Source organism: Equus przewalskii, chromosome X, assembly GCF_037783145.1.
Source record: "Equus przewalskii isolate Varuska chromosome X, EquPr2, whole genome shotgun sequence".
Lineage (NCBI taxonomy): Eukaryota > Metazoa > Chordata > Mammalia > Perissodactyla > Equidae > Equus > Equus przewalskii.
This window is the reverse complement of record NC_091863.1, coordinates 40,115,078-40,129,590: the sequence shown is the minus strand read 5'-3', so window position 1 is coordinate 40,129,590 and position 14,513 is coordinate 40,115,078. Positions and strand designations below refer to the sequence as shown.

Here is a 14,513-nt window from a genome sequence, read left to right as displayed (position 1 = left end):
AAGAAGAGGGAGAGCATGTGTAGGGGCTTGGATGAGGAGTCGGGGGAAAGTCAGAGAGCGGGTCAGTCAGGTCAGACTAAAGGACAGATGGATGGGAAGGAAAGGGTAGGGAAACCCAGAGGAGAGTCCTGCCAGTAGAAAGGCCTAGGTTGGAATTGGCCTGGTATGTGATGCATCTTAGGCAGAGGGGTTCTCTGATAGCATCGGGAATTTCAGGGAGGCTAAACTGGAATTGCTCTGTCTCCCACCTTCTGCCTAGAAAAAGAAAATCTGAATCCATAGGTAGACAACATGGGTGACAGCAAAGGGCGAGGTTCCAAGCCTAGGGGAACCCACTCAGGGCCTACCTGGCTCTCCTGAGACCACTTAAGAGTACCTCACTCTCCTTCTACACAGATCCAGGGCTCCTCTTTCTGCTTCTTGCCCTACCCTTGGGGTCTCATTCATTCAGTGAAGGGTTATCAGGCATTTACCTTGTGCCAGGTACTGTTTAGGGTTTCCCTCAGAGCAAACTGATCTGTCTTAGACATGCGAGAGGACTTGTCAAAGGAATTGGAGGCAGTATTGGGAGTGAAGTGGGATGGGGCCACCACTGGGGAGGGTCTGATTGGGTTCTCCTCCCACCTCTCAGAGCAGGAGTTTCTCATATAATTTGTGTCAATTGAGGAAGGACTGAAATTTGAGAGAAACCAGAATTGGAGACTAGGACTCAGAATATGGAGTTGCACTAGGCCTTGAAAGAAAGGCTTGAAGTGGTTGGGTTGGTGTACTATGGGAACAGCAAGTCATGGGCAGGACAGATAGAGTGAAGGGAGACTGTTAGGGGATGAGGTGGGAGAGACCACTGGAAGCCAGATGATGCAGATCCTTGAATGTCAGGCCCCAAACCCTGGGATTTTTCCTAAAAGCAGTGGGGAGCCAGGGGAGGGATTTGAGCAGGGTAGTGACATAGTTAACTTTGCATTTTAAATAGATGCTCTGATGGCTGTGCTGAAAACAGAAGGGAGGGGGAAGAGACTGGAGATGCTAAAATTGGCAGGAACAATGGTCGCCTTAGCCAGGGGAGGTGGCAGAGGAGAGGGTGAGAAGTGAGTGGATTCCAGAGATGTGTAGGAGGTAAACGAACCATTTCTTTGGCCCTGTGCTAAGTGCATTACAGTGATCATCTTGTTTAATCAGTGCAACAACCCTATAGGTACCATTTTAAATTATCTTACATGTCCAAAGCTGTACAGGAATAAATATTAAAGGCATGTGTGTGCGCGTATGTTTTTAAAAAATGGGTATACATTCAGATAGTTCAAAATTCAAAAGGCACAAAGGAGTATAAAGTGAAAAGTTTCCCTCCTCTCTGGAGGCAACCAGTGTTATCAAATATCTTTTGTACATGTATAGGATGCTGTACTGATAATGGGGTTGCTGTGAGGATTTAAATGAGTGATATATATGAAGCTCTCAGAATAGTGCTTAACACATTACAGCCACAATTTAAAATGTTAGCTATTCTCTCTATAATAATGATATAATCCTTCCCTTCTCTTTGTACACAGTTCCAACACAGTTCGGCATCTTGCATTTCTTACTTAACTAAATATCTTGGTGATCGTTCCATAGCTCTATATTATTATTAAGCATAGCTGCATAGTACTTCATTTTGTGTCTGTGTCAGAGTTTATTTAAACAGGTCACCAGTAATGAGCATTTAGGGAGTGTCCCCTCTTTCTTGTTATAAACAGTGCTACAGTGTATGGCATTATACATACATCTTTTAGCACATGTATGAATCCATCTGTAAGATAAATTCCTAGAAGTGTAAATGCTGAGCCAAACAGTATATGAATTTGTTAGTTTGCTAGATTTTGCCAAATTACCCTCTACAGAGGTTATACTAACTGAACTTCTACCAGCAATTTATGAGAATGCCTGTTTCTGGCCAATCTGCCAATATTGAGCATTAGCAAACTTTTTTACATTCATCCTCCTCAAAGATGAAAAACACTATCTTAGTTTTTACAGGCATTTCATTTAAATGAGTGAAGTAGAGCATCTTAAGTTCCAACTGTACTTATCCATTGGATTTTGGCAACATGGCAATTGTCATTGGTGGGCCTAGTTTTAGTAACATGAACAGTAGTCCAGTTAAGACAGAGCTGAGAAATAAACAGGATGTAAAGTGTAGAGTTGGGGTAGGCAAAAATTTGACTAAGGGGAAGACAGAAATAGGGGAGACGGTTGGAGGGTGGAGGAAGCGGTCTTTAAGATGTCCTTAAAATGCAGATGAGAAGAAACCCTCAAAACTGTTAAACTGCAGGGACTTTGGGCACTGCCAATTACTAGCTGGGTGAGCCTGTGCAAGTCATTTAACCTCTCTGCGGGCCATTTTCTTCATCTGTAAAAATAAAGCTGATAGTCCCTACTACATAGGGCTGTTGTAAGGATTAAATGAGTGAATACATTCAACAAACTCAGTGAAGAGCCTGGCAAAACGTCATATTGTAGGACCGACTGGCCCACCTCTCCCCACAGCTCTAGCTGTGTTTTCAGAGACAACAATCTCCCCAAAGCGTTCTCACGGCTCCAGCCTCTGGGCCGGAATGGCTGCCGGGGAGATTTAGGCACGGCCCGTTGTGCGCAGGCGCGCGCGGCAAGCAAGGCGAGGGGCGCAAGGGGCGGAGCTGCAGCTGCCTGGGCTGTTCCGACGATTGCGCGCCTCCCCCGCCGCGCCCTGCGCCCGCCCTTGCTAGCAGGCGCCTCCCGCCCCCCGCATTGCTGATGCTGCTGCTGGCAGACATGGACGTGGTGAATCAGGTACGCATTCCAGCACCGCGGACAGAGCCCGCCGCTGCCTAGCCTCCCCGCCCGGGTGGCAACGGGTCCGCCGACTTCTAAGAGGCCAGGGTCCTGGTAGCCGACACCTGGTCCCGGGCGCTGGGGCTGGGGTCTGCGGCAGGCGAAGGGAGGAATGGGGAGGTGAGGAAAAGAAGGAGTGCATCCTTTGCCGCAGCGAGGGCCGTCCTTACTGCCGCAGCGGGGTCCACCAGAAGCCCGGTTCCTTACAGGAGACCGCGAAGGGAGAAAGAGGGGTCTTGGGGCTGGGGTGCGGACAAGGGGGGAGGGGAGGGGAAGGTGGAAGGAAGATGGGGGGGGTGCTGCGGATGAGCTAGGAAATAGAGCGACAGAAGGCGTGGGGGTGGGGGTGGGGGGGAGGGCTGACACCTGCCCCTCCCAAACGGAGACAGTACCCCAGTAGACGACCACTCCTTCCCCCAAAGCAGACCTAGGAGGACGATCCGGTTTTGCCTCTCCAAAACCCCTAGTCTCCCCTCTCCCAGCACATATCCAGTGAAACCATGTCCCAGCCCTCCCCCGCCTTAATCAGCCAGACCCTCTCTGCCATCTCACTCTTCTTCACCACCTCAGAACCTCACCGTCTCTCTAACCAGTACCAACCGCTCCCCATCCTCATCGCCTCAGACCCCCCATCACCACCATCTGACTCACCTTTACCGCTGCAGACCCTTCCCCCACCCTAGCCAACCCACTCCCTCCCTGTCATGACTCACCTTCACCGCCCAAGACCCCCTCCCCCACCCTAATGAACCCGAATCCTTCCTCACTCTCTCCACCTGATCCCCTTCGCCATCTGACTCACTTTCACCGTTTCAGACCTTCTCCCCTTCCCTAACTAGTCCTGACTTCATTCCCATCTTCCTCACCCCTGACCCCCTCTGCCGTCTATCTCACTATCTCCCCAGACCTCCCCACCAGTTCTGAACCCTGGCGGGTCTTCTCTCAAAGATTCTGTGTTCACACCTTCCCTGAAGTGTCACTTTCTCCTTCTCACCTCCTCTCCAAACATCACTCCCTCCCCGAGATCACATGCCCTATCCCCAGGGGTCATCACCTGATGGCCTTGACCCTCACCTCCTTTTCCATCCCCAACAACCCCACTCCCTCCCCACGGTTTCTTTCCTCAGCTGGTGGCCGGGGGTCAGTTCCGGGTGGTCAAGGAGCCCCTTGGCTTCGTGAAGGTGCTGCAATGGGTGAGTGTGGTCTTGGCTATGGGGAGAGAGAGGGAGGTCGTGGGGTCCAGAAGAGCAGGGGTGGAGTAGGGATGGGGAGCCAGTAATGGAAGGAAGAATTGGGCTCCCTGGTGAAGTCCCAGGGGATTGGGGCCAGAGAATGGATGGGCTGTGATGTGACACCACGTAAGGCCAAGGGTACCCCCATGGTGAACTGGAAGACTATGACGTCCTACCTCCTCTCCTGAGGTGAGAGAGGGGCAGGGGAGGTGGAGCCTGAAGCCGGTTGCTGCAGGAGAGATGCAAAGCCAGAGAAACCCAGAGACAGTGAAGGAGACAGAGAGACTGAGAGACAGGGAATGATGGCGACAGAGATGGAAATACTGAGAAAAGAGAGATACAGAGATGAGACAGAGAGAGACAAACCAAAAGAGACAAAGAAAAGGGAGACAGAGAAAGATACAGAGAGAACAGAAATGCAAAGAGAAATAGACATAGGAGGAGGGACAGAAAAATGGGATGGGGGAGAGAAAGAGACAGAGAGAGAAAAAGAGACACTCAGAGAAAAGAGAAAACCATCCACAGAGAAGGAGAGGCACAAGGGAGACAGAGAGAGAACCATACAGAGACCAGGTGAGAGACAGAGGAGGGAGACAGATAGAGACAGACAGATGGAGAAAGACACACAGAGACATACATTCACACAGAGAGAGACAGAGAAAAAAGAGACAGAAAGAGACACACAGATACTACAGAGTCAGAGGCAGAGAGAAAAACAGAGATACAGAGAGACAAGGAGACATCTGAGAAAAAGAAAGACACATAGAGAGACAGAGACAGAGAGACACCGAGAGAAATAGAGACACAGAGAACAACAGAGACAGGCAGAAATACAGTGAGACAGAAATAGAGAGACTGAGACAGAAGAGAAAGAGAAGGAGGGAGATAGTCAGAGCATTGAGAGGTAGAGACAGAGAGAGACACTAGGAGAAAGACAAGAAGAGACAGCCCCACCCCTGTAATCAGCTTGTCCTGGGACCCGATGAGCCCTGATTAGGGGGTGGGGGTGGGGACCGCTCCATCTGCTGCTGCCTGTGCTGGGCCCCCATCCGTCCAGAGGAGGGCACCCCCATCCCACGTGCACACAGGCTCACCGTGGCCATCCCCATCCCTGCTGCCCAAGGTCTTTGCCATCTTCGCCTTTGCCACATGCGGCAGTTACAGTGGGGAGCTCCGGCTGAGCGTGGACTGTGCCAACAAAAGCAAGAGTGACCTCAACATCGAGGTCGAATTCGAATACCCCTTCAGGTGTGTCCTCACCACAGCCCACCCTGGGATCCCGACAGACCTGGGAGAGGGAGGGGGCGGGGCCGGACCGGACAACATCTCTTCCCCAGTGGCTCCTGCCCAGCCCCCACCCCAGGAGACCACACCCGCTCGGGTCACTGTGCATGCAATGAGCACCTACCTTGTGCCTGGCACAGCTCTGGACATCTAGGACATGTGGTGAACGAAACAGGCATAGGCTGTTGCCCTCTAACTATGTTCTAGTGAAGGACTGGGGCAGGAGACTGGCAATGAACAAGATTTGAAAGTAAAAGTATATATATGTGTGTATCTCCTTAATGCAGTAGGTGTTCAATTATTGTTAGCTAATATTATTATTTAATTCCCATTCACTCATTCCATACACATTTTTTGAGAACCTGTTGTATGCCAGGTACTGCTCACAACAGTAAACAAAACAGACCAAGCTCCCTACCCTCATGGAGCCAACATTATAACAGATAAACAAATGAATTAAGAGGATAATTGCAGGTTGGGAGAAATCCAAGGAGGGGATCCTCATGCTGAGTTTTATGATCGAGAATAATAGGGGGTGCTGCTGAGCTATAAGGGACGATGAAACCCAGTTAAACAATGCTGACATGCATTGAGCTCCTCCTCTGAGCCAGGTGCTGGGCACATGAGAGTGAGCACAAGCGGCCAAGGCCACTGCCCTTCTGGAGATGCTGGCCCCCTGAGGAGCGGGGAGACATAGACCCCCACACACCATTCCAGTAGAGGCCCCTGAGGCTCCTGTGGTACTGCTGCAGGTCTTGATGTCCTTGTCTGTGAAAAGGGATTGGAACGCCCACCTTACAGGTTAGGATGGACAGTAAATGAATGACTATTGTAAAGTGCTTAGCACAGTGCCGGGCACGCAGTAAGTGTTCTATAAGTGCTTGTCATAATAAGTAAAATAAATACATTTAAGGGACTCAGGGAAGAGGGCAGGGATTGCATTGGAAATTGGGAATTTTTGAGCACTAAGGGTAAATGTGGGCTGAGGAGCTCCCCTGGGAGGAGAGGGAAGAGTGACAAGAGAAGACAGCCTTGCGCTGGCCCTGAGCAGTAACCAAAAGAAAAGGAAAAGCCAGGGAGGTGTGGCCTGAGAGGCAGGGGGGCAACCAGGGATCCACTACAGGTTCGCAGAAGCCCGGAAAGAGAGTTCGGGGAAACAGGGGAGCCAGCAGCATGGGATACTGCTGAGAGCAGGCCCTTTGGGAGTCCAGAAGAACACAGAAATCTCCTGCGGACTCCCCACCCCAGTACCTCCCATGCCTAGGATCTCAGGTCCTGAGGATCTGCCCTTTTCTCACAAGTCTCCCAGGAGAAAAGTCTTTGCCCTGGGTCCTCCTTACCAACCCCCACACAGCCCCAATACCCCCCCAAGGACCCTTTATTCCCCCTCGGATACTCTCTCTCCCATCCCAGCCCACTGGAAACCCAGAGATTCAAACCCAGATTCAACTCCTACCTCGTCATTTAGTAGCTGTACTACCTTGGGCAAGAACTTAACCTTGCTGAGCCTGTTTGTTCATCTGTAAAATGGGTATAATAATCCCTGCTTTAGAGAATTGAGGGGGAGGGTCATTAAATGAGGCAATTATGTCAAGTGCTTTGTAGGTGATCGATAAGTATAAACACCTTCCCTCAGAACCTTTGCTACATGAAGGCACTGGCACCATTTGCTCAGTCTCAGGATCCTGCCCTCTAATCTGAGGCCAGAGCTCCGGGACCCCACCCCAGTCCTTCTCTCCACGTGCATTTTCTCCCTATGACCCCTCCTCCATCACACCACAGGAAAGGCCTGAGTTTCAGGACACCTTCCCAATCTGCCCGTCCCCCCTCACATATGCACAGCCTGTCCAGGATCCCTTCTGCTCTCCTGTCTTTCTCCTCCTATTCTGTAGTCTCTAGCTCTCCTCTGCTATGCATACATTTCTTCTCTCCGGGACCCAAAGTCTGGTGGGGAGAAGAGTCAACATGATGTAGGGGGAAAACACAGGGTTCAGATCCCAACTCTGCCATTCCCTCACCAGCTGTGTGACTTTAGGCAAGTTAATGCACCCCTCTGAGCCCATTTCCACTGCTGTACATTTTATTTAATAAACATTTTTTGAGCGCCTACTATGTGGCAGCACTGTTCCAGACGCTAGGAATACAGCCATGAACAAAACAAAGGGAAAAGCCCTGCCCTCTTGAGGTTATAGCAAAAATTAAGGAAAAAAAAGTAAAATACATGGTATGTCAGATGGGGTATCACTGCTACAGAGAAAAGTGGAGCAAGGAAGGGGGCTAAGGAGTGGTAGGAGGGAATGGTTCCATTTCAATTTTAAACAGTGAGATCAGGGAAGGCCTCGCTGAGAAGGGGACAGTTGAGCAAAGTTGAAGGAGATGAAAGGAGTAAGACACGCAGACATCTAGGAGAAGAGCATTCCAGTGCAAAGGTCCTGGGGTGCAGGGTGCCCGGTATGTTCTACGAATAACCAAGAGGCCAAAGTGCCTGGGTTAGAGTGAGGGATGAGTAAGACCTATTTCACCGGGATGCTGTGCACAATCAATGGGATGTGACTGGCACACAGTAGGTGCTCTGTGAATGGGTGTTTCCTCCTCTTCCTGAGATGTTGTCAGAATCTGGGGGACCCATGACTGGGCAGAGGGGTGGGGGGAGGGGGTTCTTAGGGTCTGGGCCACACCTGCCCACCTCTCTCCACAGGCTGCACCAAGTGTACTTTGATGCACCCAACTGTGGAGGGGGCACTACCAAAGTCTTCCTGGTGGGAGACTACTCCTCATCGGCCGAATTCTTTGTCACCGTGGCGGTGTTTGCTTTCCTCTACTCCATGGGGGCTCTGGCCACCTACATCTTCCTGCAGAACAAGTACCGAGAGAACAACAAAGGACCCATGCTGGTGAGCCGCCACAGCCACTCGCATGCAAGGGCTGGGGGGCGTGGAGCCTCAGGGACACAGCCACGTTCAGAGGCCACACCAAATCCCAGACAGGCCCGCATACAAGCAGCCACCATCACAGCCACAGAATTTACTGCTGCTGCCGCTGCTCTGAGTACTTGTAGCCCACACAGAATCCCAGACAGGCCTACACCAGGAAACCTGCTGCCTCTCACACGACCACACAGTCGAGATCAAAGAAAGGAGCACACAGGTTCACTGGGACAGTCATGCTTGTCATCATGCCACACAGACACACTGATTCCTACACAGCTGCACTCATACACCCTCATCCCAGACACAAAATGACACAAATTCCCACATTCAGACACAAGTGGAAAAACCCACTACTTTCCACAGGTTCAGAAACCATCCCACAGAATCCCCCACACACTCACTCACAAATCACAATCACCCCCTCCCCACGTCCTCTGTGTCACATACACACACGAGCCCAAGCTAGCAGGGCCACCTTCAAGGGAGTGTTGGGGGCTTCAGAGCTGAAAAGGCAGGATAGACACAGGCCTCTTCTGGGGGACCCCACCCTCGCAAGAAAGCCTGTGATATGAGGAGGCCCCACAGCCCAGCTTGAAGCAACCCATTCACAGTGCTGTCTCCCTCTCCCCTGCCCGTCCTAGGACTTTCTGGCCACCGCAGTGTTCGCCTTCATGTGGCTTGTTAGTTCATCGGCCTGGGCCAAGGGGCTGTCAGACGTGAAGATGGCCACAGACCCAGAGAACATTATCAAGGAGATGTCTGTCTGCCACCAGGCAGGAAATACATGCAAGGAGCTGAGGGACCCTGTGACCTCTGGCCTCAACACCTCGGTGGTAAGCCCTGGGAAGCTGGCTGGGCCAGCTAAGGAGGGGGCTGGGAAACTTAGAGTCTGGCATGAGGAGTGGTGGAGAGAGAGAATGAGAGGAGGAGAATTCGGAGGAAATCCAAGAGGGCTCCCTGGAGGAAGCATGCCAACAACAGAGCCTTGAAGGATGAGATAGCAATTGTAATCATCGTGATATCACAGACTGTCCCCAGGAGAGGAACATGAGACTTTCTGTCCACTTGGGTTGGAGAGACCTGGATCCCAGGCCCAGCCTAGTCATGTAGACTCTCTGGCAACTCAGTGCCCTCTTGGGACCTCAGTTTCCTTATATCTAAAGTGAAAGAATAATTTGACGTGTTTCCCACCTGGATGCCCCCTACTGGCCGGAGTCAGACTGTCTGAGCTCAAATGCCAGCTCCGCCACTTGCATGCTCTGTGAGCTGAAACAAGTTATTCAGCCTCTCCGGCCTCAGTTCAACCATGTAAATTGAAAACTAATAATAAGTCCTGTTCCAAAGCTGGGTATTTAGTGAACTAATAACAAAGTGCTTAGAAAGGGGCCTGGCACATGGTATGTCATATACAAGTGTTACAGATGGTAAGATTCTGATTCTTTTTTTTTCTGTCATTTGCTGGCTGTGAGACCTTGGGCAGCTTAGCCTCTCTGGTCCTCAGTTTCCTCAACCGTAAAGTGGGGATATTACTTCTTGTCCCAAAATTGAATTATATTATATATATTTATATAAATTCCATATATTTCTTTTAAAAGAAAAGTATATGTTTATATACTTTATATATATTTACATACATATTTATACACATATATTATGTATTTACACATATATACACATGTATACTTTGTATATACATGTGTATATATGCATCTATTAGTTGTATATTTAATAAACATGCTTAACATTGTACTTAATTACAAATTTAGGTTTACCATATTTTATACACGTATATATGTATATGTAATATGTATATGTGCAAACATATAAATACTTATATATGTAATACTGATAGATCTCAACATCCCCGGGAATATGGATTCTAACATGCCCCGCCCCGCCCCCCCAAGGTGATTTTTCTGCATGTTGACGTTCATGCGCTAGGACTCCAAGCAAGGGTCTGGGTTTTAGAAACCACCACCCTTCGGGAGCCCGCGGATCCATGCCCGACGCGCGGCCTCGATGTTCCCTGGGGCCGCCAAGGCAATGGGCGCGGGACGACAGCCGGGCTTTGTCTCCCCACAGGTGTTCGGCTTCCTGAACCTGGTGCTCTGGGTCGGCAACCTGTGGTTCGTGTTCAAGGAGACAGGCTGGGCCGCCCCATTCCTGCGCGCGCCTCCCGGCGCCCCGGAGAAGCAGCCGGCGCCCGGGGACGCCTACGGCGAGGCGGGCTACGGGCAGGGCCCTGGCGGGTATGGGCCCCAGGACTCCTACGGGCCCCAGGGCGGCTACCAGCCTGACTACGGACAGCCCGCCGGCGGCGGTGGCGGCGGCTATGGGCCTCAGGGCGACTATGGGCAGCAAGGCTACGGCCCTCAGGGTGCGCCCACCTCCTTCTCCAATCAAATGTAGTCTGGTGAGTGACAGGCGGGCGGTGTGGCCAAGGAGGGTACAGGAAAGGAGACGGGCGGGTCAGTAAACCAATAAGAGTCAGAAGTGAATGGTACATAGGGAGCTGGCTGGACAAGTAAGGGTGGGAGTTTGAAGGAGCCAATAGAGAGGCGGAGCTACATGTTAAGAGAGTAAAACTAGCCAATGAATGGAGAGCAGGAGTGGAGCTTGAAGATGGGCAGAATGAACAGCCAATGGGAGAGAGGTAGAAGTGCAGGTCTGAGGGAAGGGAGAGGAGAGAGAAGGGGGCAGAGCAACCAATGAGAGGAGGGAATAGCAAGGGGACTTGGTAGTGGAGAATCAGGGCAGCGCAGGAGCCAGGAAGGGAAGAGGAGGTGGGTCTTAGAAGTGATTGATAAGCCAGTAGGTTATGATAAGGCCAATAGATGGTCAGGATAATCCAGCTTGGATCATGAAGGTCAGACAAGTTCACCAGTCCGAGAGGAGGTGATAGATCCGCCACCTCTCCCCAACCCTCGAGGTGAGCGAGGTAGTGTGGAATTTCAAAGTGGGGGGGGAGGGTCAGGGGCATTGAAAAGGCTGGCCGACCTTCTTGCTGGGCCTGAAAGGAGAATTGAGATTTCCCTCGCGTATGAGGAGTGAAGATGGGGAGAAGAGGCAGAGGTATAGCATGAGAGGGGAAAGACACGGAGGTGGCAACACGTGGTGGAAGTAGTTTCTGGCACTTGGCAGGGAGGAGTTTATTAGGCATCTCACATCTAATTAATCAAAAAATCCTGTTGGCTCTTCCTTCAAAATAAACCCATAACCTTCCCACTTCTCACTGTCATCTCCCCTGGTCATCTTCACAGGTTTCCATCCCCATTCAAATTCTGAGAATTCTACTCACAGCGTTGGGAGAGATCATGTTAAGTCCTAAATCAGGCCACGGCCCTACTGTGCTCAGAGCTCTGCCGGGGCTCCCATCTCACTCAGACTAAAAGCCAAGGCCTTCCCTATGGCCCACAAGGCCCTACACAATCTAGCCCCATCCCCCACTTTTCTGACCTCTCACCTCCTACCGCTCCCTCCCCACTCTGTTCTGGCCACACTGGCCACCACACGTGCCAGGCACAATCCGACTTCAGGGCCTTGGTGATTGCTTTCCGCCTGGAGTTTCACACCCCCCAACACACATAAGCTTACCTGGCCAGCTTCTTACCAGTCCCCTTTCTTATCTCTCTCATAGAACCCTGTGCTTTTCTTTATCACAGTCTATGGCTCATTCGCTCACTTCCTTAAGTCTTTATTCCAATGTCATTTCTTCAACGAGGTCTTCTCTGACTACCCTACTTACTACAGCAACCTTCCTTCCCCTACTGGCACTCCTAATCCCCTCACCCTGGTCTACTTTTTTTTCCGTTTCACTTATTATCATCTTATGTCATACTAAACAATTCAGTTATACATCATGGTCATTGTCTGAAGTCTGTCTCCCTACCACAATGTAAGCTCCACAAAGATAAAGATCTTTGTTTTGGGGCCGGCCGAGTGGCGCAGCAGTTAAGTGTGCATGGTCCACTTCTCAGCAGCCCGGGGTTCACTGGTTCGGATCCTGGGTGCGGACATGGCACCGCTTGGCAAAAGCCATGCTGTGGTAGGCGGCCCACGTGTAAAGTAGAGGAAGATGGGCACAGGGCTAATCTTCCTCAAAAAAAAATCTTTGTTTTGCTCAATATAGTTTATCACCAATGACTAGAACAGTACCTATTAACAGACTTTTATGGATTGAGGGAAAGGGAACCATAATTTCTTTGGTACCTAACCTAGTAGGGGCAAAGTATATCTTCCCAGTGCGGGCAGCTGGTATGAAGCTGACTGCAGGACTATGAGTGAAGGAAGAAGGAAGAAAAGGCATGGCAGGCAGAGGGTAAAGCCAGGGCAGAGGCATAGCAGCCCAGCCCCTCTCTACGGGCACCACCTGTGTCTGGACCCCCTCTCCTTTCTGTGTCTTTTGCCTCCACAGGTCAGCGCAGTCCGGGAGGACCCCATGGGTGGGCAAGAGCTCAGGAGAAGGCCTGCCCCCCTTCCCACCCCTACACCCCAGGTCTCCGTCCCTCAAGCCAGGAGACTCTTAACTGTCTTTGCTGTTTATATATATATATATTATATATAAATATCTATTTATCTGTCTGAGCCCTGCCCCCACCCACTCCCCTCTTGCCTTAGGGGCCTGATCTTGAGTGGGCCCCTCTCTAACCCCTACCCCTTCCCCTGCACCCCTTGGCCCTTCTCTGTTCCCTGGCCCTGGGCCCTGAGGTTGAGGGGCTCTGAAAGGGAGACAGTGAGGAGACAGACCTCGGTTGTGTGGGGAGGGTAAGAGTGACTTCAGACCCTCTCCCCTTCTCCTTCCCCTCCTCCAACTCTGGCCTTGATTCCTCCAGCAATGCCTGAACAGGGGCCATTAAGGGAAATTCAACCCTGAAGCGGGGAGAAAGGCAGAGACTGGGGGGGCTTGGGACCCAAGGTGGTCTTAGAGAGGAGCTGGAGTCAAGGGGACTAGTAACCAGAGGGGTTAGGTTCCACACATACCTGATCTGGAGTCTAAAGAAGAGGGGTGCCCTAGAGCATTTCGGATTGAGCTGGGAAGGAGGTTGAGGGCGTGGTTCTAGAAGGGGCGGAACTTTGAGTGAGGCTGCACGTGGGCCCCAGAGTGGGCACGGCTTGGAGTAGGAGAAGGTTCTACAAAAGGGGTGTGACAAGGGGCCTGGGGACAGGGTCTGGAAGAACATAGAGGGCTGGTTCTAGAAGGGGTGGGGCTTTAACCAGGGAATGGGTAAGGCTCCACAGTGGGCGGGTCTTGGATTGCGGCTAGAGTCTATGGAAGGGGTGGGGCTGGAACATTCTGGAATGCCCCATCCCATAGGGCAGTGAAGAAAACATGTTTGAGAGTGGGCGGGTTTGGCAGTGTGGTGGGAGGAGGCTTGCCTGGGGGCTGCGGGATGGGTTTTGTTCGGGGGGGAAGTAGTATCTCTGGCTAAGGCTGGGGACTCAGGTGCCCTGGGAAGAGCAGAGAGGTATGGCTTGGAGGGTAAGGGGTGAGATCCAGAGAGAAGTACCCCCCCCCCCCACACACACACCCTTGCTCATCCCTGCGGCGGAACAGCTAGGTAATCAGAGGACAGAGTCAAGGGATCTGTGGGGCCGACCACCCCCTCCACCCTCCTTCCCCTGCCTCCTCCCTCCCTCCACACCCCAACCCGTCCCGGGGTGGCTGGAGACCCGGTCTGGAGCCCCTGTCCTGCACCCTCTGCTGTGTCTGTGACGTCGGTAGTGCCTGTGATCGTGTGTTGCCATTTTGTCTGGCTGTGGCCCCTCCCCCTCTCCTCCAGACTACCCCCCCCTTTCCCGCGCCCTTCTATTGTTTGTAGACTCCCTCCCCGAGGAAGAACAAATACGATTAATTCTCCTTCCCTAAATAAACTCCTCAACCACCTAGTCCACCCGGCTCTGGCTTCTCACTGTGTCTTTTTTGGGGGGTACGAAGGGAGAGATGAGGGAGAGGAGGCGAGAGGAAGCTGCGCCTCTGACCTGCTGGACGCTATTCAAGTCACCCCACCATTTTAGGCCCAAAACAGTGTTTAGACGAGACGCATCCTCTATGAAGCCTTGCCTGCTGATCATTCTAAGTCACGCTCTAAGTAGCCCTGACCGTTGCCCCACTACTGGCCACGGATGTCCAGTCTTTCTAGGGCTCAGTTCTAATTCTGGTCCCTTAGCTACGCCCCTTCCCAGCCCCAGTGGAGCCGTATCCTCAAGTCCCCCGAGG

The 14,513-nt window shown here is 51.7% G+C and overlaps 1 protein-coding gene across 1 annotated transcript; it reads left to right on the top strand.

The window, feature by feature from the left end:
- The first annotated feature begins 2,697 nt into the window (after nt 1-2,697).
- SYP (synaptophysin) lies at nt 2,698-14,192 on the top strand. Its single transcript, XM_070606706.1, has 7 exons — nt 2,698-2,808; nt 3,978-4,043; nt 5,206-5,330; nt 8,065-8,260; nt 8,938-9,129; nt 10,379-10,709; nt 12,711-14,192. The coding sequence occupies exons 1-6, from the start codon at nt 2,773-2,775 to the stop codon at nt 10,703-10,705; spliced, it is 942 nt and encodes a 313-aa protein (XP_070462807.1). The 5' UTR covers nt 2,698-2,772; the 3' UTR covers nt 10,706-10,709; nt 12,711-14,192.
- Nucleotides 14,193-14,513: the final 321 nt, after the last annotated feature.